Here is a 27,019-nt window from a genome sequence, read left to right on the forward strand (position 1 = left end):
CTTCATTTGCTTTAAATATAAACAAATGAAGTCAAGGACTCCGTCTTTCTTAACTCTAAACTTAAAAAGCTATATACAGTGTTTAATATTTAAAGTTTAAATATACACGATAAACAGGATGTTCGAATAATATGTAGGGCCAGATCAAATTATGTGATGAAGTTTGTTCAGGGTAAAGTTCGAGAAGTTTGAGATTTTACCCTGACCTGGAGAAAACTTAGGGACCCATAGTGGTTCCCTTCCCTATCAAATTAATATTATTTTCACTAACAGAAAATAAAATCTTTAAGACTGCGTTTTATTAATAAAGAAATATTCTACATATTTTATTTGTTCAAAAAAACATGGCAAAAAGGTTCCACAAGAGCTCTGACGATCCTGGTTAAAGTATTTATATAGAGCAAAAGTATTCAGATGTTTATCATTTATTAAAATTTGTATTTTAACATTGAATTTTTATTTTATTAAACAAAATAAATAATATTTATTAATTTTTTAAAATAATAATTTATATATCATTTATTTCAATGTTATTTTGTTTGAAAAACATTTATATTTAATAAAATAATGAATAAATTGTTGCTAAATAAATAAATTTTCCGCCTTTAATTGTTTCAAATATATAAAATATAGAACCTCTAAAGTAGACTTAGCATATATTTTTTCAACTAAAATTACAATCAAATTTACGTTTAATTTATTATTTATTTTTAGAAATATCGTATCAAAACTATTAATTCTGCCCTATGTATTAATTAAATGTACTTAAAAGTAAATACAATAATCTCTAATTATGAAAATACATAAACATCGAATCTGAAATTGCAAGTATCAATATAAAAAACTGAAATATAAATTTAATACATGAAACATTTTTATTTAAAATTTTTATTTTTATTAGAGAAATTAATGGAGTAGGCTGAAAAACGTAGACTAATAGGAATGTATTTATTTTGGTGGGAAAACTGTATATGGCATCCGTGTTTATAAGATGAAAAGCTTGTTTTCCCAGATCACGTGAATATGACGTCAAATGAACAGAACTTCTAACGTGTGATATCTTGTCGTGTACAAGACAAGACACGATGGAATATATAAAGGGTATTCCTGTTGACCATGCCCTTTAACATATTATAATTTCCGTTGTGTGGATTGGTTGTCCTCTGGTAGAGAAGGAAGATAAATTCGGATCGAATGGGTTCTCGGTCAGGAAACGGTAGGAGGCATGTTTTGGGTAAGTTTATAGCTCATCTATAAAAATATAATAACATCCTATTGCTAAAAATATAAATTGTTCGATCATAAAAATAGTTGTAAAATTTCGTATAGGTAGAGATTCGATTCGATTTTGGCAATCAATTGTTCGAAGCATAGATGATATCGTAAGATTTACTTATTATATCTTTACTTTATAAAAATAGAATATTATGAGTTAAAGACATTTAGTTTTATCATTTCGATCTGTTTTGTTAATACTCAACTTGAACGATTGCATGGCAGCGGGCAATTTATTGAATTTGTTCTTTCGTTGGCATGTTTTTCTGTTTACGTGATTGTGGAAAGTATTTTGAGGTAAATTTCTTTGAACGATGATTGAGCTATTGGTAAAAATAGGATAAATTTTGTATTACTTGAGGCGATCGTTACGTTACATTGCACAGATTGTTTACGTATTCAACACTTGAATTGGATTGAGTATCGTAACCAGTAAGTTTTGAAGATTACGAGGTGAGTGAAGTTACATTTTAAGAAATTCTATTGTGTTCGAAGCACTTTTAATATGAAATACGAAGGATTATAATGGAATTTAATACAAAGGAATTAGAATTATTAACCGTTCTAGTTTGTTAAGTAAAATTAGATATGGAAAGTCCATAATTATCTTATGAGAAGTTATGAATTTCATTGATTTTTTTATCGTTTCGTTTTATTTCTAAACAGTTTATATAATTAATTAATTAGAGTAGCCTCATTAAACTAAAGTTTTACATAAAATGGAATAAATTTACGGAAAATTCCCTCTGATTTCACGATTACAATTCGTTTAGCAATGTACTAATTACATCGATTCAATTTCGTATAGGTACAGTACAGTACTTTCCCTCGTAAGAAATTCATTACGCAAATAGAAGTAAATTTCGGTTGTCCTTGAAGAATTTTGACTAAATCTCGTAATACTCGTTTAATTAAGCGAGAAAGCGATGTTAAGACAATACGCGACAAAACAAATATGATGCTCGAAAGATCAAAAATACTATAGGACGGAACTAAAATTGTCATTGACCTCATTTATTAAGTCATTAAACTGTGCAAGATTTTCGTAACGCTATTGTTGTATTTGGAGGAATATTTGCAATCGCTTACCGACTCAAATCATTTTTCGTTTAGATAAACTTTAGTTATGCTTCATGATTTCGATCATTCGTTTACTTCAGTTAATCAGTGTCTGTTTATAACATTTTATGCAATAAAATAATGATTTATTTTAAAATAACTGGTAGACATAACCTACAATTCAAAACGATTAGGAAAATTAATTCAAACTTTATACGACTGGAAGCAAATATGCTTGTATTATGAAATGATGCGGAATATTAATATTTAACTGCAAATAAAATGCCTGTAAAAATGTCACATATCTTAATATTCAGATTTATTAATATTTTCATTTTTTGATAAAAGATTGCAACACGATATACTTAAACAACTAGATTAATCGAGATATAAACTGGTCCTATCAAATCAAATTAAGTTTAGGTCAGTATTCATTTCAGGGCCACTCCGACCTGGCCTAAATATATACTATATAAATATGAACTTCTCGAAGAAACTTTTTTTATAATTATTTTTTAATAGTTTCTGTAATTCAGCATTATGTCATTTGAAATTCTAATATACTTCTTTTTATATATATATTTAAAAAATTTCTGTAATAAATTATTATGTCATTTAATTCAAATGAAATCTTTTTATCCTGTATAATTAGTTTTTTCTAACTTTTTCCTGATGATAATTATTATTTTGAAATATATTGCGAAGCTAAACGTTAAATACAGTCTGTGTTATTTTTAATTCAATGTTAATCACATAAAGGTTATTTTTACAAAATTGCAATTTTTGCAATAACTCAGACTCAAACACCGTTGCATGTTAATTATTCTTACAGACAAAATACAAAACGTCGGAATTAAAGATGTTTCTAATGAAATTAATTATTTAAATATTATTGAATTAAACGTTTTATAATACCTGTATATTTTAATAATTAAATTAAGAAGAGGTAAAGTTTTAACATTACTCCATTTGCATAGTCACAATCTTATGAATTTGGAGAGAATTCATATAATAACTTTTCAAATAAAGTTTCAAAAATTCTTGTTAGGCCTACTCTAATTGTTAATAATCCAAAAAGGAATTAAGGTGGGTCCTGTGTTCTTACAAACTCGTGAACCAGATACTTTTTGGAACATTTTACCCTCACGTTTCTCTAACTTTCATCACGAACTAGCTCATTGTCGATGCTTAAAGGCTTCTTTCCACCTAATAAAGAGTTTACAAAATCTTTTCGTGCATAAATCTCGTAATATTTGTAAAATATGAATACAGTTTATTACATAAATGCCCATTACAACTTTTCCCCTATCATTCAATCACACATTCCTTATTAATTAATAGAATTAGGAAATTCGATTGTTTCTAAGAATATAATTCGTGAATATACAGTTTTTTTCCTTGGAAATATTTACTATATCATAAATTTTTATTGACTTTCACAAAGGATTTTCGATTTAGTTTTTACTTCGTAGCGATTGGAGTTAGGGAAAGTGAAACGTTCACTAACCCCAAAGTACACAATATGCTGAATATAGGACACAAATTTCTTCCTGTTATTTCTCATAACAATATAATGTAATGTGTTTTTCATTTATTTTCGTTACAAACGTTGTTTTTCTCAATCCGCTTCTTACTATTTACAAATTTCAGAATGACTTAAATAATGCATAAAATAATAAAAGGGGATTTTATTTACTCGTAAAAATTCGTTTTCTGTGAATAAAAGTGATTCTTTGGCTTCGGATCGAATAAGAACGCTTGGTTACTTGTATGAATAGGCTTTTATATCTGATACGGTACGTTACTGTTATGTAACGAAAAAATGAAGCCGTAAAAAAATATTATAAACTTCAGTAATCAATAAAGCATTCCTCTGCATAAATAAAATGCATTTCCAGATATTTATGCCTCCTAAATAATTAGAACAAAAATTAACGCGTGAAAATTTTTATACACTTCTTTTTTTTCTATTCCTATAAAACCAACCATAACTTCTTTGTAGAATAATTCTTATGAATTTGTTTCTATCATTATTTGCTAATTTTCTTAACAAATTATGTTAAGAAGCGTATAAAATCACTAATATATTCATTTAGGTCAAATACAGTGGAAATAGTTTATTAAGTTGTCTACAGATGGCATTAATATCCATGACGTAATTGTTATGCAAAAGTCATTTGTAGATGATGTTAGTGATTTTAAATCTATTTTGTTGTTTAATCAAATAAAAGATTTGATTTTTATTTGTAATATAAAAATTATTTTTATGTACTGTATTTTAAAAATAATTATTTGGATAGGGGATTAAATTATAATTACAATTCATAGATGGCGCTACATGAAAAATCGTTCATTCGATTCACACGATAAACATTTGACAGGAAATTTTGATTAATTCCTATGTATCGTCTGAATTTTGTTAATTAAAATAAGAAAAATAACCTCAGATCAGTATATTGCAAAATGAAAAAAAAAATCTAAAAGAAGTTGTTTATTATTATTAACAAATTAAAATTAATTTATGAATGTTACATGTCATATATAAAAAATTTTTATTAGAATTTGGTACAATGGATATATAAATAATTTAAATTCAAATTATCTATCATTTTTCATTCCTAAATTAGTTTAATTCGTTGCGTTATTCACGATCATGTCTATATACAGTAATTCATGCATAAATGTCTTGGCGGTTTTGAGGTCCAGATTTTCTAATTTGGCCTGAATTTGATTAATGTAGAGAATGTCTACAGAATAAATAATTATTTTATTATGGAAGCGCCTCAAAATTCTATATTATTTTAATGTAAAGGCAAGTATAATCAACTTTAGAACATCCAGAGGAGTGGCCTCACTTGTCCAAAGCCTTAAGCAATGCCTGTGGCAAGAGGCCAATGCCGACATCATGCCTCTCCAATTCTTTTTATTCTTAGCAGATGCCGAATAACTAATTTGACAACATGCCAACCTAAAGTATAACTTTTATATTACTTTGTTGATTTGATATATTTCTCTTCACCTTTTAGTAATAGCCAAATATATATTACTCATATAAAAATACTCTCAATTTAAATATGACACGAAATATATATACTATAAAATAATTTTTCTTGTAAATGACATATTTAATCTGTTAATTATATTATTTATTAGACAGTTCTGAGAAATACAATTTCTTCTTACAGATAATCTCAGTATGTCAAAAGAGACTTCGCACATTCTGAACGGTGGCTGGCTATCTTTTGTGCTTACTAACAGTGATCAAGATACAATGAAAGAGACCGAAGATTGTTATCACCATAATAGCGCATCCATCAGTTTGGATAAGGATCGCATCATTAGTTTGTCGTCCTCCAGAGAAACGTGTCTCAGTTCTTACAGCAGAAAGCCGCTTCCTAAAAACGCTAAGTAGGAATATAATCTGATATTAAAATCGAATATAACTTATTTATTATATTAATGCTGTTTGTTTTGGGTGTACTTGAATTGCAAAAGTTTATTTTCACTCAATAATTATGCAGTTACAAAACGCGACGATTAAAATTATCGGAATGATTAGTTATAGATGATGAAACCAAGTTTTGAGTGCAATGACACTAGAATTTGCATCTAATTGAAAGATTTTATGTAATGAAACGATAGGTCTAAGTCAATCTTAATTTCAATGAATGAAATTTAAGTTAAAATAATCGTACGCATAAAAGTCGTATAATCTCTAAAATTGCTCAATAGATATATTGAAGTTGATGAATTTTGTGATTTTAATATATACGAAATTGTGTCTTACAATTTATCATTATATCGCAATAAATAATTCGTTGAAATAATGTACTTGTTAGTGCATTCTTTTTCGTGAAAGTGTTAACAATTCGCGAAAGTTGAGATTATATAATTATAATTATCAAGCGAAAATGGCAACATTGTATTTTTATTGTTTAAAATAATAACGTGGATCAAATAATGCCATTGTATTGTTGAAGGAAGCATTAGCACAATAGTTAACGTTTACGTAACGTTTTCTTCGATGATTGTACTACTTCTCTAAACATTCAATATCATTTTTAAAAACAGGAAATGCTTTTTAATCATTTAAATTACTTTTTAAATCATAAGTTAAACTTAAAATGATCTATTTTGCAATTTTTCATGCTAATATTTGTTAAGAATGACATTCATCTTTTTTTATTCAAATAATAATAACAATAATAATAATAAATTTTTGAATTTCCTTCATTATGAATACACGATATTTCAAGGGTATTTAAGGGAAATACTGTTAAAAGTAGAGCACGGTTCAGGAAATATTGTGTTTAATTATTGTTGTTTTGGGGCAAGTTATCTTTAAATGAACTAATCAGTTATTGTTCTATTAGTAGTATTGATTTGAATTTGTATATCGTCTTTTTATAAAAATTATATTTTATTTTTAAATTATGCAATTGTTTTATTTAAATATCTTAGTAATTTACATTAATTAATTTCTTAAACATCACATACATCTGAAAATAAAAACAAATAATAAAGCTATACATAAATCTTAATTTCATTTTATAGGCATTTTGTTTTATTAAAAGTTTAACTTTGATGAATTCTTAGTTGTTCATAGAAAATCTTTATAAAGGAATTTATGTTAAGAAACGCTTTGAGATGTGAATCTCCATTAATTAGTTGTGTTTGATTATAGCGTTGACTGCAGTTAAGTCTCGTATAATTTTACAAAACGATTTAATACGGCACGATTGTTCTAAACAATGCTAAAGCTATTACGGTAATTGTTTTGGTAATGAAGGGATAAATTACTTATAGTCTGCCTGTTTCGTAAAGAATTTTTCCATACAGAAAAATACGAAAAATATTATATTTATTTACGACTATTCTATTTTTCAGTTCAATTATTTTTAAAGATATTTATTAATATAAAGCGGAAATAGTGTATAAAATTAAGGTCCAAGAGATTTTTCTACTTCATCGATTAAATAAATCTAAGATTAATTTTTTCCTGTTAAATATTTTAGTATCTATAGATATTCCTTCCGAATTAAAATCTATTTATTTTTTATTTTTACAATCTTGAGCAATGCCTCGAGACAGAAGATGACTTCTCCTGCCCCACTAAAGCCACCTACTAGTAGAGATAATTAAATTATTTCATATTAAATATTACTTACAGAAATGCAACGAGATTATAATGTTTTTGAATAAGGGATCTTCACACAAACTCATTTGGAACTAATGACATTTTTGATCTGAGAATAACTTAGTTTAATTCTAGTTTTCCTTCATATCAAAAGAAAAAAAGGGACATAATTGAGTTAACTTTATAATTCAACCCATATTTTGAAAGTCATCGGTCTAAAAAACTACATACAATTTTTTTAAAATAAAATTTTAATAGAAGGAAAGATGTATCAAATTACAATAAACTTAATACAGATTTTATGTTTTCATTTTTTAAATTAAGTTTACCTCAATAACATTAGTTTCTTTTGTAATATTCTATTACGAGAATAAATCTCATGAAAAATTACTTTAAATAGAAAATAAATTTGTTTTCATTTAGACATAATTGAAAAATTTAACCTGAAAAGTGATGGTTATTTCTATTAAAAATTCTCCATTACAAATTTGTAATTGAAATTCTTCGTAAAATATATCATTCTGCAAATTCAATTTCGATATTTAAAGGAGATGAAGTGCTGTATATGCGATGAAATGAAAGCATATGTAATATATACCATGAGTAATTAAACACGATATTTTTATATTTCTCCTATTAAATGACACGAGATCAAAACGATTAATTTAAAATTCTGCTTATAATTACATCTGAGGAAGCTGGGACTCAAGAGGAACTTTACGAGTTTTACTTACTGCTTGAAGAGTTTTGACATAACAGGTTCAAAGAGGGAAAAGCTCCAACGTAAACATTGGTAGCGGTTACGTGACGTCACACCATTCCCATTGAATAGACGAAGTCGGCCGAGCAGTCAAACAGACGAATAAAGTCAGTGTGCTGAGTGGTCGCATCTATCCCCTCTCTCTAGGTCAATGGAAGAAGGCGGTGATCTGCAAGTAGAGGTGAAGACTTGCAGCGCTTCGACCGTTACCAAGAATGACATTGCAAAGTAAGATTTCAGACAAAATCAGATTCCATTATCTTCAATAACGGTTAAGCGCGCATCATCAGCTTTTGTTATTACGTCGCATACATTCGGTCATTTGATCTTTTAACCTCTACTTATGCCTCTAGACCTTGAAATATTATATATATAGTTTCTAAAATTATTTTTCTTTATGATGAAAAATGATCGTGTCAAAGTATAAACAGTTGAACTTTTGTAGTTTGCTTAGACCTAGTTCAAACTTTAATATTTAATAAGTAATTCTGTTTTCAATATTAGAAAAATACTTCGTAGAAGGGTATCGAATTTTACTTTGTAACTTTATCATAGTTATTCTTCCGGTACTAGCTGGATACTGGCGAAATTAGTACCAGTTGGCTTACATTTCATGTCCACTATAAATTGCAACACCTCCTTTGTGTAAAGCTTTCTATTAGAGTTTTCTAGAACGTAAAATTAAAAGATATTTATATTTTTTTTTCTAAACTGGAATTCTTCTTTTGGGCGATATTAAGGACTGCATTGTTATGTAAACAATAGCACTTCAGAGAAGAAATTATTCTTATTCACATAATTTTAAGGTCATATCTTTTAAACTAGATCTTTTTATTTGGAACCGAGTACCGATTTTGAAAATGGCTAAAGTCCTTGAATGATGAATGGCATCAAGTGAGGATATATCTCACTTCAGTAACTTTTATCTAACACCGGATACAAATATCTGTTGTATTTTTTGTAAATCGAAAATATCACATCCATTTTGCTTCACACAGAGTTTCAATAAGTTTCCTGTACAGTCGAGATCATTTTTTGCAGTCATCTTTTTGTCTAGTTAATGGTTAAATTGTCTTATCGTAAGGCCTATTTAATTCTAAAAAAATTTAAGCATTATAAATTCAATTCTTCTACACGTAAAAACTGTTTGATATATAAAAATTAGAAAAAATCATATATAAATAAATTTAAAAAATTAAAATAAGGTCATTTCTAAATTTATCCTATTAAAAGATGAATGTAAATAACTCCTTATCTGTAGTATTTTATATAATTATTAACCTTTTCCCAACAGCTATTTTATCATTAATTAGTGAGGTAATTAGTCATATTTATTAATTAATTGATAGAAAATATTTTGTCAATATCACGAACAATCAAGAGTGTCGATGACCCATGACCTACTGTTCGATGTTCTACTTTGCAATTAAAGGTCTGCTTGGATGGTCTGAATGGGAAAGCTATTTCTGCATGCTTCATATTTAATCGACGACCCAGTTGGCGGGCACGAAATTACTTTTATTCATCCGTTTCAGATTTCATCGTTAAATCTGATGAATCGTCAGTCGCATTTATTTATTATAATACATTTAAGTTATTTATTTTGAAATTTAAATATTAATTTTAATTAACTGAACAATACGTAACAGTTAATTAAATCGTTGGAAATAAATTTAGTCGCGTAAATTACAAACGATTGCTTAGATTGGTTAATTTGCGCTATCCATTTTTAAGAGTTATGTAATTATTCCTAAATTAGTAAAGATGACATTTGTTAGATTCACTTGTGTTCCGGTTGAAACGTTTTATGGCCTAGTCTCTAATTAGATCACGCATAAATAAAAGTACTCTAGGTCGATTTTTTGCTAAAATGAAAAAATACATATCCGAAGAAAAAAATAATCTGACTCTGCATTGCATAATGACACTTAATGAATAGTTTTTTTAGCGCAAAATTTTGATGAAAAAGTTATCATCTAAATATCCGTTTTCTGTAAGTTAAGTATTAAACTTGGCCTCGATTATGAACTCCCATGCTTTCCCTCTTAGAATCTTCTTTTTAATTTAGAAGTGTCCGTTTGCATCGTTTGAGCCGAGGAAATTCTTTTTATTATATAAAAGCCGAATGAAATGTGTCGTACGTCGTTAATCTCTTTTTTTATGAAACGGGTTTTCTTCAAGAAGGACATTGATCCATGCGTTGCAAAATACTTTACAATGGCATATGTGTTAAAGATTAAATGAATCGTAAATGCGTTTTTATTGTTTGGTTTGTTTAAAATTTACGAATAATTTCAATTAAATATAAATTATTTTAAAGTTTTAATGTTAATTACAAAAATTTAATGACACAATCTGTAATAGGGATTAAATTATCTCCAATAATAGCCTTTGTGTTTTGACATTTATATTATAATAAAATGTTTTTTGTTAACTCGAAGATGATTGGTTTAGATTACAAGAAAGAGTTTGTTGTATTTTATAAATGATTCTTCACGTATGGTACAACTTGATTATCGAATGGTTTCTCTGTGTAATCACGCTCTGCTGCTATTTAGGTTTGCCAATACCAGATGGAAACTGGTGCCTATAAAGGTCGATGTACGCTATATTTGGTGGTATTTTATTGCCACCAGCCGCATTATTGTGTTTTTGTCTCGCGGCTCTTAACTTATAATTTATAAACAGTTTCAGGCCACCAGTTCAATTTTTATTACATTGTCCGGAAGGAAACAGAGCATTCTTTTTATTTCTTTTCAGAATTTATTCTTTCTTCGAATTTAAAAATCCCATTAAAAATATAAGTTTTATGTCTTTCAAGTTTGGGAAAATAATTGTAAAGAATATGACTTTCAAAACAGTTCTTTTACATATTAAATAAATATATTTAGGTCTTTATTTAGCAATAATAATAAATTTAGAAATATTAATCACTTGACGAGGTATTAGGATATTTCCAAATTGATTTACAATATTTTAAAACGGGTTTACAATTATTAAACTAAATAATAACTAATGGATAGAGAATAACCTTGAGAGAATATAATGCTTCTTATGAATTATTGATTCAGCATGTTTAAAATTTATCCCATGTTATATTATAGGAAAACTTTTTATTAAATATAAAATGTCATACTTAAATGGTAATATGTAGGTGATATTAAAAGTATATTATGGCCTACATATTCATAATTTGAATTGTTCATATAGAAGTGATGATGTTAAGTAATGTATTCCCATATTAACTGAAGAAAGGTACTCGAGTGGAACTAGAATAGTTTTTCTACTTATAATTTAATGAGATGTTATCTTTTGTTGGCATCATTTTATGTCGAGTATTGTAATGATGGTATTCGTTTCTTGCCTAATTAGCTGTTCAAGTCTCGAATAATAGTAAACATTTCAGTAGCTCGTAAATAACAAAATAATCTTAATGCATTAGGTTTTGCAAAATCATTACATGGAAAAATTAACTTAAAATCTGACATCTAACAAAAATTAATTATCAAAATTTCTATTTAATAATAATTTGATTGAAATAAATGCCAAATGAAAGGAATTTTTCCTTCATTTTGTATTTTGAGGATGAATTGTTATTGATATATATCAATACATAAATAAGATTAAATATTATAAATTTAAAATGGATGTATAGTTTTAATTTGCACCTACGTGTTTAATACAAATGTTAATATCGTTATTTCTTTTTAAATATAGTGCCCTATATTATAGTGTAACGTTTGGTTAATGAAAGAAAGATCATTGAATTTTAAGCATTATATATATGTTTTTTTTTTTTAACTTTTCAAAGCTTAATGCAATATAAAACTATTATATTTTGATAATGTTACTGCTCTATTTTCATATATAACGTGAATAAATATAATAGCCACAAGGTCCACTCACGATTAAAAGATTCAGATACAGAATTGTTATTCTCTTTCAAAGCAGATCACTAAACAAATAGTAGACTTTCCTATTGGGTGAAGTTCAAAATAACAATATAATAAACTTTCATATATAAACACTGTTGTTGAAGTTTGCTTATTTTGTTTGGAAATGGAGACCTAGGCCTATATTTTAATAAAAATAAAAAAATATGACTTTTAAGCATTATTTAGGACAAAATTAACATAAGAAAAAATCATAACATTTGTAGAATATAAGAAAATAAATAAGGTAATGAATATTTTAATGAATAAACGAATTATTGCTAAATATTAAACTTTTAATGTACAGTATAATGTAATTTTTGTTTATTAATCTGATTTTAAATTATTGGGAATTGGCGATGGTTTGCATTTAAATATGAAGTTTAAACTCATAAATCAAATTTAACTTCTCTATCTAAATGAATTATGTTAATAAAGATACTATAAGTGGAATAATTAAATGTAGCTAAAATAGTAACACCACATTACAATTTCGTATTACAAACAGCTTATAGATATAATTTGAGACATAAAATGGCTATCACCTCTCCTAGATGTTTACTGTACTAATTGAATCAACTTCAGCCGGCTGTTGGGTTTCCTTATACTGTAATTTGGTAGATAAAATATGTTATAATAATAGTTAATATCCTGCTGGTAACGACGAACTAGAAATAAGTAAGAAGGGAACAGATGTGATATTTTTAAATTTAGATCTAATTCCATTTGGTTGGAATAAGAATGAAGGCGATATCTTAAATTCAAATTGTGTCTATAACATTAAATATATGCAGAATAAAAACTCAACAATGTATCAGGAATAGTTTTTGAAGAGGAATTTTTGTTAAAGGACATTTTTTGTTCGTCGTGTGACTTTTTTAAAACATATTTACATGTTTCTATGAAAAAGAATGTTGCAATTATAAACAGTATTCAAGGAAAGAATATTATTTTAAAACATTTTTCACTTTCTTATTAATTTATTTCGTAAATATATTTGTAAAGATATATATTTTTATTTGAAAACAGTTATTAAGATAGTTTCAACTTTCTATTCATTTTCTACTTGTGACAGGTCGACGATTTTAAATTTTATGCGTATTTTATAGAGCATCAGAGCAGATTCATTTGAATGTGACAAATCTTTTAATAAAATTTATATTTTAAAGTAAGTCTAAGTAGAAATTTATATTCAAATACGCCATCGGTTTTCTTATGATTGGCTTGCTATCGTTGCAAACTCGATTCGATTCGTTAGACACATTTTAGATTAAACCTTTCCGCTTGAGGCATACTAAATTGCATTTAGTTCCGGAGAGCAATAAAACAGAAATAACCAGAATACCAAAAACAATAAGGGAAAGAATTATCCAAAGCTTAAAATATTTCAGTTAAGACATATTTTAAAACAAAAGTTATTAATTTAGAAATACGGTATCTCTTAGAAGAACGAACATTTCTATATTAATAAATACTGTAATAAGTTTAGAATTTTCTATAAGGATTCTATAGCCACATATATATATATATATATATATGCCTTTTCACTAAATGATCTCATTTTAAGTTATCGGGAGTTATATAATTTAAATATTATGTAACATTGTTGCTGTTATTATAGGGAAAGCTAGTAGAATAAACTTTTACTGAAAGGTGCTTCATTCAAAAAACGAATCGGTTATATCTATAATCTTATGTGAAAAGTGGTGGCTGGTGAGATTTTCTTATGCAGCTAGGATTATTATATTGATTAGTTAATTAAAAGTGTAGTGTCTAGGTAGAACAAAGGCCGTCTATTTTCTGTTTAACGTTGAGAGTAGATCGTAGATATTTGAATTTGAAATGATGCGTATGTACGTACTGTACATTTTTAATAAAATAAATTTCATTTTCTTTTATTTTTATAAGCAGACGAATTAATTACAGTATATGAAAGTCTGTTTACCTTACTAGTGAAACACAATAGTCATTGAACAATAACGAAATTTTATCTTAAGAGTGTAATGAGCTGAAAGAATGTGTAATAAATTGAGGTAGTAATTACCAAAAGATAAAGCAGAATCAGTCGTAAACACGTTTTCGTTGTCCTATTAGAAATATTTGATTGAATGAATATATACTGTACTATACCTTTTTTCTTAAACATTTAACTAATTCTAAGTAAATTAAAATAGAAAATGGTTTTGAAATTAATAAAATTCTATTATTTTCTGTTATTTAGTAATTAAATTCGAAATTGATTCAAATACAGAGTATTGAAGTTTAATCTTAACTTTTATCGATTCGAATTTTAATTTTACGTATCAATAAATGATAATATAATTAAGACAGATCTTTCTTAATTAATGTAGTAAAGTAAAATGCATGATTTTAAAGTAACATTTATTTTATTAAATTTTTAAATTATATTAATTAACAATTTTATAAAGAAATTTACTGATCGTCCATTTATGATATTATAAAATCTATAGACAGAAATACGAATATTTAACATTATAACATTATATAAAAATAGTATGTACTGTACAATACTTATTATGTTGATATACTGTACATTTCTTTATTTAATTTTTTCACATATATATTGTTAAATAAATTACTCTCTGTGTGGATTTGCTATCAAATATATTGTAAAGTAAAACTTGAATAGTTTATATATTACATTATTTTTAATGATAAACATATCAAACGTCTTGCTTTTTAAGGATCAACATATTATTAAAAATAATATAAAATATAAAAGCTATACTTTTTATTCTAAATTTTATTTTTAAATATATTTGATAACAAACCCTTGTAGCATGTAATTTATTGATATATAATAATAAATATATAACAGAAAATAAATATTTTTATAAAAATATTCTTCTGTAAGGATATATTTTAATTAATGATTAATTAAATGAAATATAATTTAGTTTCACTATTTTTATATACTTTTTTAAAGTAATAAATTAAGTTTTAGTTTTTAAGTTAAAGTTTAATATAATATCTGAATAAAAAAGAAATTAAATATTAAAATGATTATTATATATACTATTACATTGTTACATCATGTAATTTATAAGATACCGATATCAATTAAAAATTTATATACAACTTTAATCTACTTTCAGAAATAAATCGTTACTATAAGGAAAATAAAGTATTGCACTTTGGCTAATTATTTTTACCTTTCTCTTCGGACGATCATTTATAAAGATAATAATTGGATGTTTGTTACTTTATCATTAAATCAAAATGTATTTATCTAAAGATCTGAATGGACAATGCACTTGAAACTGTAAAAAAAAAAAAACCCTTCGAAAAATATAACATAAAAACAATAGCCTCTTCGCTATTATTGTAATAATAAATGTTAAATCATGGGATAGCTAGCTTTGAGGATACTTGTGTTATTATTAACGAAATATTATATATACATGTATTTTAATTTAAAAGAAATTAGTTCTTACGCTATACAATATCATAAATAAAAATTGTAATTGATATAATAAAAGTTAAATTAATGATCCTTGTTTGCATTAATTTGGTAAAATAATTACATTATTACAATTTGTACACGAGCATTCAAGATAAATTATTTATTAAACGTGCTTTAGCATAACGATCGCATCTCGTCAGACAACGGTGAACATAAAAAAAAAAGAAATAAAGTAGAGCATGCTCAGTAAACGTTATCAACGGTCGGTGAGAGTCGGGTCTAGGTGACAAACCTCGTTGATGTAGGACATTAGCATGGCCTGGAGTAAAAAACAATTATTGCTATTTATATTTCGAGTTAAGACAAATTGAATACAGGTTAATCAGTCGTTTATACATGATATTGAAATGGAAATTTTATATTTTAGGACACAACAGTTTATTATGATGAGTTCTATGTATGCCCAACTTTTGGTAGTCATTTGTGTGGTATTTTTTACATCGGAAATCGTAACTCCTCATGTACCTTTATTTTACTTTGAGGTAAGTTTTAGACATATTTTCTACTTAAATATTAATTTCATTTCTATAAATTAATCTTATTATATTCTGTTATAGGGATTTTATATGTTTCTTTATTCCGTGAGTTTGTTGTTTTTGTTCTACGTGTATATTTATCTACTGAGAGATCCGCATATAGGCCTACCGAGTACACACATGAAATCTAGCAAACTTAGTATTTTGGATAGTTTGAAGAAAATAACCGAAAAATCACCGAAATTAGAAGTAGGAGATGGTCCAATTCCACCTCGGTTAAAAAAACATCGAGTTTCAGAAAATGACCGGAGTCACGGCAGCCTTTTTCTTAGAATCGGTGCCATTGGTGAGTTTCAGTTCGGATTAAAAGTACAACAATACAACTTCCGGTTGTCAAAGTTAACGTGCCACCTACTTTCTCTTTTCAGCATTCGGCTTGGGTACAATGGTCTATAATGGCTTGGAATTTGGATCTTTTTTCGAGTATCCATCTACGTCTCCTTGTTACAGCATCCTATTAGGAATTAATCCAATTTTACAGATGATGTTTACCTTCGCTCAGATGTACTTCATTTTCGTTAATGCACGGGTGAGATAACCTTACACCTTTCCCATATTAAGTTTAAAAGCGGCTGATAACTAATATAAGCGTATTTGTTTTCAAACATCGAGGAATACAGTATTATCAAAGTTTAAATAAAAAGTTTAATATAAAAATAGCCTTAGTTGACAAATTTTATACTTGTTTCTGCGATTTTATTAAAAATTTTTTTAATAAATAGAGATAAAAATTGTAAACCAAATAAAATTAATAAAAGGAATAGAATGTTTTATATAAATCAAATAGTTATCGTGACTTTTACTATATAATATATGAAGTTCGCTTTATATTTGTTATTTGAACCGTGAAGACAAATGGACCGTTAATTTCGATAAGATAAATGATATATAATTTAGAAATATAATTTTAAAAATATTTTTACATTAAAATATACGGGATTAATATAATTTATGAACTTATTAATTAGTTTAGGTTAAAAATAAACAATAATCGTAACTTTAAATCAACTTTTAAATTTTATTTCAAAATATTGAATTATCGATTTTTATAATTCATATAAAAATTTGAAATTATTAAATCGATAATTCGATTAATAGAATATATTGATTTTCTACATTTTTATTTCAAATTCATTATTTTCTAGTTAAACATCCACAAATTTAAAGTTTTGGCTAGGTTTGGTCTCATGCATGTAGTAGCTACCAACATCTGCGTTTGGATTAGAACGTTAGGCAAGGAAACTCTGCAAGAAATAGCTGATCATCAATTAAAAACTGGAAAAGGTAGCAGTTTAGAAGAGCTTATTCTTCCTTTTAGAGGTGAATGTTCTTTCTATTGTAATATAAAGTGTTAAAATAAGAAAATTAAATTTTCTTAGAAAATCCTAATTATTTTTTATATAATTTCAGAGAATTATACTGGCAATCGAAGTAATCCATGCCTGAAGCATGATATTATGGGATCAATAGTTTCTGATTCGTCTCCATTTCTTTATCCATTTATTGTAGAATATAGCCTGATAGGAGCGGCTGTTCTTTACGTAATGTGGAAAAATATCGGCAAAGATCCAATTTTTCAAGTAGAAGCAAATAGCGAAGACGGAATATCTAGGACTTCTAGCTCTCAATCAGTACGTTCAGTTAATTGTGCAGGATCCAGTAAAGGGCTCTTCTTCGGGTTGTTGATGTTGGTTGCAGCTACCATTTGTTTGATTGTCTTCTTTGTCCTAATTCAGCATAATAAGTATAATTTACTCGCAATCTATCTATCAGATTTATCTCACGGAGCAATTATGATCTTGACTATTTTTGCAATTATTATCGGTTTCTACAGAGTCCGGTCTCTGCGTTTTCAATCTGATCGCCACGATCATCTAAGAGAAATTTTACTAAGAATAGCAGCTTTTGGTCTATACATGTATGCTATGTTTAGTATAATTGCTGGTTCTCTGTCTGCTATGGATCACACTCCTAATCTTCTAGTTATGGTCACTAGTGGATTGACTATAATTCAAGTAACTTTACAATCATTGTTTATTGCTGAAGTCACATGCCGTACTACATATTTACCCGAACATGATCAAACCAAACCTGGAAGACAAGTAGTAACATTTTTATTAATGGGTAACATGACTTTGTGGATAATATACACTTTTGAGATGCAAAAAGTAGAAGCCAGCCCAGTACAATTAGGTTTTTACGGATTTTTAGCATGGTCAATTATAATCCGCGCAACACTTCCTTTAAGCATTCTCTATCGGTTTCATTCTTCCATAACGTTTGCGGAGATATGGAAGAATTCTTATAAAGCTGTTGCTTCATGATCGATCAGTTCCTGTTTTATAATTTTTTATCTTTATAAAAAATCAAGAGCAAGCAATTTGTGATCGGACCAGATCGAAACACGTAAAGAAGAGCAATAGAAAATTAATTGATTAATGTTAATGTTTCTGCTCTTGCAGCTATCATTTTTAAAGAAAGTATTTCAAAGGAGATTTTTCAAACTAATGTATCAAGATTTTGTGATATTTTATATGCATAATTTTTTCCATACGTTTTGTTTTGATAAAACTATGAAGGGCAAATAACATTCCGAAATATCATTTTACAAGAAACTGAAGCATTTAACAGCATACATAATTATTTCAAATAAATGTATAGATATTATGTAGATTATAGAGGCTAGATATGTAAAAAGTAAGATTTTTCGATTGATTTACTGAAATCTGTACAAGTATTTGTGTATAGTAGGTTATGTAGAATGAATATTATTGTAGAATAATATATGAAAGAAAAAATTCACTTAACAAAGCTAAGCTTGCGCACAACAAAAGTTTTAAAACTTCGTTAACAGATGGCAGCATCGATATAATATAGATTAAAAGCTAAATTGTTCGTTAACAACGTCTGTTTGAAATCATCTCATAAAGTTTATTTATAGTCTATTGTATGTAACCAGATAGTGTAAAAGTTCTAAAAAAACCTTTATATGCCTTTGTCATAAATATGAACAAATCATCTGCATAATTTTTAAAAGTTTGAATACTTTACACTGTAAATTAATTATTTCTGACTTTTAAAAAATTTATTAGCTAAAACTTTTAAAAAAGGGATATATTAATACAGATCTGTGCCATGTGAATATTTATAATAGCTTTTATATATAGTTTGTATACTTTTGTATTGTGATACTTTTCATACCGTATGTAGTTATTATAAAATGATTTTAAAGTATGTTATCTATGTCACCTGAAATATAAAATTTNAAAAAAAAAAACCCTTCGAAAAATATAACATAAAAACAATAGCCTCTTCGCTATTATTGTAATAATAAATGTTAAATCATGGGATAGCTAGCTTTGAGGATACTTGTGTTATTATTAACGAAATATTATATATACATGTATTTTAATTTAAAAGAAATTAGTTCTTACGCTATACAATATCATAAATAAAAATTGTAATTGATATAATAAAAGTTAAATTAATGATCCTTGTTTGCATTAATTTGGTAAAATAATTACATTATTACAATTTGTACACGAGCATTCAAGATAAATTATTTATTAAACGTGCTTTAGCATAACGATCGCATCTCGTCAGACAACGGTGAACATAAAAAAAAAAGAAATAAAGTAGAGCATGCTCAGTAAACGTTATCAACGGTCGGTGAGAGTCGGGTCTAGGTGACAAACCTCGTTGATGTAGGACATTAGCATGGCCTGGAGTAAAAAACAATTATTGCTATTTATATTTCGAGTTAAGACAAATTGAATACAGGTTAATCAGTCGTTTATACATGATATTGAAATGGAAATTTTATATTTTAGGACACAACAGTTTATTATGATGAGTTCTATGTATGCCCAACTTTTGGTAGTCATTTGTGTGGTATTTTTTACATCGGAAATCGTAACTCCTCATGTACCTTTATTTTACTTTGAGGTAAGTTTTAGACATATTTTCTACTTAAATATTAATTTCATTTCTATAAATTAATCTTATTATATTCTGTTATAGGGATTTTATATGTTTCTTTATTCCGTGAGTTTGTTGTTTTTGTTCTACGTGTATATTTATCTACTGAGAGATCCGCATATAGGCCTACCGAGTACACACATGACTTATAATTTTAATGACTTATTTTTGCTTATTATTTTTGACCACTTAATTCGTCATAAACTAAAAATACAATGTTAAATAATAAATACAAAAAAAATTAATTTTTTATAATTAGGTTATTTTTTATTTTAAAATATTGAAGTTTAATAACATTTAATTAGTAATATTAAAACATTTTGTGACATTACTCATTTACTTATCATAACGCGTGTTCATTTCAGAAAGATCTTGTAAATTTATTACATCTATTTAGAACATTGCAGATCCATAATAAGATCTCAATAGCCGAGATCGTATAATGTTATAGGCTGTTATTTCAAGCTGTTTACGTATGTAATGCTCTTCTTAAATTATGTCTTTTGGTTATTTATTCTACTTTATAAATCTAAGATTTAAATCTTAACGCGTTTCTTAACACACAGTTTATTGTTTATTTATTACACTATAGCTTAGTATTCAACTAAAATATACAATGAAATTTAAAATTAAAACAGAAAACATGGAATTGAAAAATACAGTATATATATAATTTTAGTTGTTAAGATTTATTCCTTTAAATTGAGCCTACGGTCAAAAATAAAAATAAATATTTAAATCTAATATTATGTGTATAAATTAAATCTTAAAAAGTTATTAGAAGCTTCTATTGTTAAATGCAGATAATTTTAATTACATACAAGTACTGTATATTGTAAATTTAGCGCAAAATTCTAACTCATTTCACTTCTAAGGATATAAAATACCAATAAAACGAATCAATTTGTTCTCAATTTATTGCCATTAAATTGAAAATATCGAATAATTTATTCGATATTTTCTGTTTAATGGCAATAAAATATTAGACCATTGACATAAGAGCAAACAAAGTCTTGTAAAAAATATCTTAATAAAATAAATTTCATTTTCTTTTATTTTTATAAGCAGACGAATTAATTACAGTATATGAAAGTCTGTTTACCTTACTAGTGAAACACAATAGTCATTGAACAATAACGAAATTTTATCTTAAGAGTGTAATGAGCTGAAAGAATGTGTAATAAATTGAGGTAGTAATTACCAAAAGATAAAGCAGAATCAGTCGTAAACATGTTTTCGTTGTCCTATTAGAAATATTTGATTGAATGAATATATACTGTACTATACCTTTTTTCTTAAACATTTAACTAATTCTAAGTAAATTAAAATAGAAAATGGTTTTGAAATTAATAAAATTCTATTATTTTCTGTTATTTAGTAATTAAATTCGAAATTGATTCAAATACAGAGTATTGAAGTTTAATCTTAACTTTTATCGATTCGAATTTTAATTTTACGTATCAATAAATGATAATATAATTAAGACAGATCTTTCTTAATTAATGTAGTAAAGTAAAATGCATGATTTTAAAGTAACATTTATTTTATTAAATTTTTAAATTATATTAATTAACAATTTTATAAAGAAATTTACTGATCGTCCATTTATGATATTATAAAATCTATAGACAGAAATACGAATATTTAACATTATAACATTATATAAAAATAGTATGTACTGTACAATACTTATTATGTTGATATACTGTACATTTCTTTATTTAATTTTTTCACATATATATTGTTAAATAAATTACTCTCTGTGTGGATTTGCTATCAAATATATTGTAAAGTAAAACTTGAATAGTTTATATATTACATTATTTTTAATGATAAACATATGACATAATTGAAAAATTTAACCTGAAAAGTGATGGATATTTCAATTNAATAACCGAAAAATCACCGAAATTAGAAGTAGGAGATGGTCCAATTCCACCTCGGTTAAAAAAACATCGAGTTTCAGAAAATGACCGGAGTCACGGCAGCCTTTTTCTTAGAATCGGTGCCATTGGTGAGTTTCAGTTCGGATTAAAAGTACAACAATACAACTTCCGGTTGTCAAAGTTAACGTGCCACCTACTTTCTCTTTTCAGCATTCGGCTTGGGTACAATGGTCTATAATGGCTTGGAATTTGGATCTTTTTTCGAGTATCCATCTACGTCTCCTTGTTACAGCATCCTATTAGGAATTAATCCAATTTTACAGATGATGTTTACCTTCGCTCAGATGTACTTCATTTTCGTTAATGCACGGGTGAGATAACCTTACACCTTTCCCATATTAAGTTTAAAAGCGGCTGATAACTAATATAAGCGTATTTGTTTTCAAACATCGAGGAATACAGTATTATCAAAGTTTAAATAAAAAGTTTAATATAAAAATAGCCTTAGTTGACAAATTTTATACTTGTTTCTGCGATTTTATTAAAAATTTTTTTAATAAATAGAGATAAAAATTGTAAACCAAATAAAATTAATAAAAGGAATAGAATGTTTTATATAAATCAAATAGTTATCGTGACTTTTACTATATAATATATGAAGTTCGCTTTATATTTGTTATTTGAACCGTGAAGACAAATGGACCGTTAATTTCGATAAGATAAATGATATATAATTTAGAAATATAATTTTAAAAATATTTTTACATTAAAATATACGGGATTAATATAATTTATGAACTTATTAATTAGTTTAGGTTAAAAATAAACAATAATCGTAACTTTAAATCAACTTTTAAATTTTATTTCAAAATATTGAATTATCGATTTTTATAATTCATATAAAAATTTGAAATTATTAAATCGATAATTCGATTAATAGAATATATTGATTTTCTACATTTTTATTTCAAATTCATTATTTTCTAGTTAAACATCCACAAATTTAAAGTTTTGGCTAGGTTTGGTCTCATGCATGTAGTAGCTACCAACATCTGCGTTTGGATTAGAACGTTAGGCAAGGAAACTCTGCAAGAAATAGCTGATCATCAATTAAAAACTGGAAAAGGTAGCAGTTTAGAAGAGCTTATTCTTCCTTTTAGAGGTGAATGTTCTTTCTATTGTAATATAAAGTGTTAAAATAAGAAAATTAAATTTTCTTAGAAAATCCTAATTATTTTTTATATAATTTCAGAGAATTATACTGGCAATCGAAGTAATCCATGCCTGAAGCATGAATATTAAAATGATTATTATATATACTATTACATTGTTACATCATGTAATTTATAAGATACCGATATCAATTAAAAATTTATATACAACTTTAATCTACTTTCAGAAATAAATCGTTACTATAAGGAAAATAAAGTATTGCACTTTGGCTAATTATTTTTACCTTTCTCTTCGGACGATCATTTATAAAGATAATAATTGGATGTTTGTTACTTTATCATTAAATCAAAATGTATTTATCTAAAGATCTGAATGGACAATGCACTTGAAACTGTAAAAAAAAAAAAACCCTTCGAAAAATATAACATAAAAACAATAGCCTCTTCGCTATTATTGTAATAATAAATGTTAAATCATGGGATAGCTAGCTTTGAGGATACTTGTGTTATTATTAACGAAATATTATATATACATGTATTTTAATTTAAAAGAAATTAGTTCTTACGCTATACAATATCATAAATAAAAATTGTAATTGATATAATAAAAGTTAAATTAATGATCCTTGTTTGCGTTAATTTGGTAAAATAATTACATTATTACAATTTGTACACGAGCATTCAAGATAAATTATTTATTAAACGTGCTTTAGCATAACGATCGCATCTCGTCAGACAACGGTGAACATAAAAAAAAAAGAAATAAAGTAGAGCATGCTCAGTAAACGTTATCAACGGTCGGTGAGAGTCGGGTCTAGGTGACAAACCTCGTTGATGTAGGACATTAGCATGGCCTGGAGTAAAAAACAATTATTGCTATTTATATTTCGAGTTAAGACAAATTGAATACAGGTTAATCAGTCGTTTATACATGATATTGAAATGGAAATTTTATATTTTAGGACACAACAGTTTATTATGATGAGTTCTATGTATGCCCAACTTTTGGTAGTCATTTGTGTGGTATTTTTTACATCGGAAATCGTAACTCCTCATGTACCTTTATTTTACTTTGAGGTAAGTTTTAGACATATTTTCTACTTAAATATTAATTTCATTTCTATAAATTAATCTTATTATATTCTGTTATAGGGATTTTATATGTTTCTTTATTCCGTGAGTTTGTTGTTTTTGTTCTACGTGTATATTTATCTACTGAGAGATCCGCATATAGGCCTACCGAGTACACACATGAAATCTAGCAAACTTAGTATTTTGGATAGTTTGAAGAAAATAACCGAAAAATCACCGAAATTAGAAGTAGGAGATGGTCCAATTCCACCTCGGTTAAAAAAACATCGAGTTTCAGAAAATGACCGGAGTCACGGCAGCCTTTTTCTTAGAATCGGTGCCATTGGTGAGTTTCAGTTCGGATTAAAAGTACAACAATACAACTTCCGGTTGTCAAAGTTAACGTGCCACCTACTTTCTCTTTTCAGCATTCGGCTTGGGTACAATGGTCTATAATGGCTTGGAATTTGGATCTTTTTTCGAGTATCCATCTACGTCTCCTTGTTACAGCATCCTATTAGGAATTAATCCAATTTTACAGATGATGTTTACCTTCGCTCAGATGTACTTCATTTTCGTTAATGCACGGGTGAGATAACCTTACACCTTTCCCATATTAAGTTTAAAAGCGGCTGATAACTAATATAAGCGTATTTGTTTTCAAACATCGAGGAATACAGTATTATCAAAGTTTAAATAAAAAGTTTAATATAAAAATAGCCTTAGTTGACAAATTTTATACTTGTTTCTGCGATTTTATTAAAAATTTTTTTAATAAATAGAGATAAAAATTGTAAACCAAATAAAATTAATAAAAGGAATAGAATGTTTTATATAAATCAAATAGTTATCGTGACTTTTACTATATAATATATGAAGTTCGCTTTATATTTGTTATTTGAACCGTGAAGACAAATGGACCGTTAATTTCGATAAGATAAATGATATATAATTTAGAAATATAATTTTAAAAATATTTTTACATTAAAATATACGGGATTAATATAATTTATGAACTTATTAATTAGTTTAGGTTAAAAATAAACAATAATCGTAACTTTAAATCAACTTTTAAATTTTATTTCAAAATATTGAATTATCGATTTTTATAATTCATATAAAAATTTGAAATTATTAAATCGATAATTCGATTAATAGAATATATTGATTTTCTACATTTTTATTTCAAATTCATTATTTTCTAGTTAAACATCCACAAATTTAAAGTTTTGGCTAGGTTTGGTCTCATGCATGTAGTAGCTACCAACATCTGCGTTTGGATTAGAACGTTAGGCAAGGAAACTCTGCAAGAAATAGCTGATCATCAATTAAAAACTGGAAAAGGTAGCAGTTTAGAAGAGCTTATTCTTCCTTTTAGAGGTGAATGTTCTTTCTATTGTAATATAAAGTGTTAAAATAAGAAAATTAAATTTTCTTAGAAAATCCTAATTATTTTTTATATAATTTCAGAGAATTATACTGGCAATCGAAGTAATCCATGCCTGAAGCATGATATTATGGGATCAATAGTTTCTGATTCGTCTCCATTTCTTTATCCATTTATTGTAGAATATAGCCTGATAGGAGCGGCTGTTCTTTACGTAATGTGGAAAAATATCGGCAAAGATCCAATTTTTCAAGTAGAAGCAAATAGCGAAGACGGAATATCTAGGACTTCTAGCTCTCAATCAGTACGTTCAGTTAATTGTGCAGGATCCAGTAAAGGGCTCTTCTTCGGGTTGTTGATGTTGGTTGCAGCTACCATTTGTTTGATTGTCTTCTTTGTCCTAATTCAGCATAATAAGTATAATTTACTCGCAATCTATCTATCAGATTTATCTCACGGAGCAATTATGATCTTGACTATTTTTGCAATTATTATCGGTTTCTACAGAGTCCGGTCTCTGCGTTTTCAATCTGATCGCCACGATCATCTAAGAGAAATTTTACTAAGAATAGCAGCTTTTGGTCTATACATGTATGCTATGTTTAGTATAATTGCTGGTTCTCTGTCTGCTATGGATCACACTCCTAATCTTCTAGTTATGGTCACTAGTGGATTGACTATAATTCAAGTAACTTTACAATCATTGTTTATTGCTGAAGTCACATGCCGTACTACATATTTACCCGAACATGATCAAACCAAACCTGGAAGACAAGTAGTAACATTTTTATTAATGGGTAACATGACTTTGTGGATAATATACACTTTTGAGATGCAAAAAGTAGAAGCCAGCCCAGTACAATTAGGTTTTTACGGATTTTTAGCATGGTCAATTATAATCCGCGCAACACTTCCTTTAAGCATTCTCTATCGGTTTCATTCTTCCATAACGTTTGCGGAGATATGGAAGAATTCTTATAAAGCTGTTGCTTCATGATCGATCAGTTCCTGTTTTATAATTTTTTATCTTTATAAAAAATCAAGAGCAAGCAATTTGTGATCGGACCAGATCGAAACACGTAAAGAAGAGCAATAGAAAATTAATTGATTAATGTTAATGTTTCTGCTCTTGCAGCTATCATTTTTAAAGAAAGTATTTCAAAGGAGATTTTTCAAACTAATGTATCAAGATTTTGTGATATTTTATATGCATAATTTTTTCCATACGTTTTGTTTTGATAAAACTATGAAGGGCAAATAACATTCCGAAATATCATTTTACAAGAAACTGAAGCATTTAACAGCATACATAATTATTTCAAATAAATGTATAGATATTATG

The 27,019-nt window shown here is 26.9% G+C and overlaps 1 protein-coding gene across 1 annotated transcript; it reads left to right on the top strand.

Moving 5' to 3' along the window:
- Positions 1-952: 952 nt before the first annotated feature.
- LOC111620263 lies at positions 953-26,708 on the top strand. Its single transcript, XM_023362158.1, has 14 exons — positions 953-1,234; positions 5,520-5,742; positions 16,015-16,129; positions 16,205-16,469; positions 16,552-16,712; positions 17,329-17,503; positions 17,594-18,506; positions 20,014-20,128; positions 20,204-20,227; positions 24,132-24,296; positions 24,372-24,636; positions 24,719-24,879; positions 25,496-25,670; positions 25,761-26,708. The coding sequence occupies exons 1-14, from the start codon at positions 1,195-1,197 to the stop codon at positions 26,672-26,674; spliced, it is 3,711 nt and encodes a 1,236-aa protein (XP_023217926.1). The 5' UTR covers positions 953-1,194; the 3' UTR covers positions 26,675-26,708.
- Positions 26,709-27,019: the final 311 nt, after the last annotated feature.

This window comes from Centruroides sculpturatus, unplaced genomic scaffold, assembly GCF_000671375.1.
Source record: "Centruroides sculpturatus isolate CEXI.00-Female unplaced genomic scaffold, Cexi_2.0 scaffold4, whole genome shotgun sequence".
Taxonomy (NCBI): Eukaryota; Metazoa; Arthropoda; class Arachnida; order Scorpiones; family Buthidae; genus Centruroides; species Centruroides sculpturatus.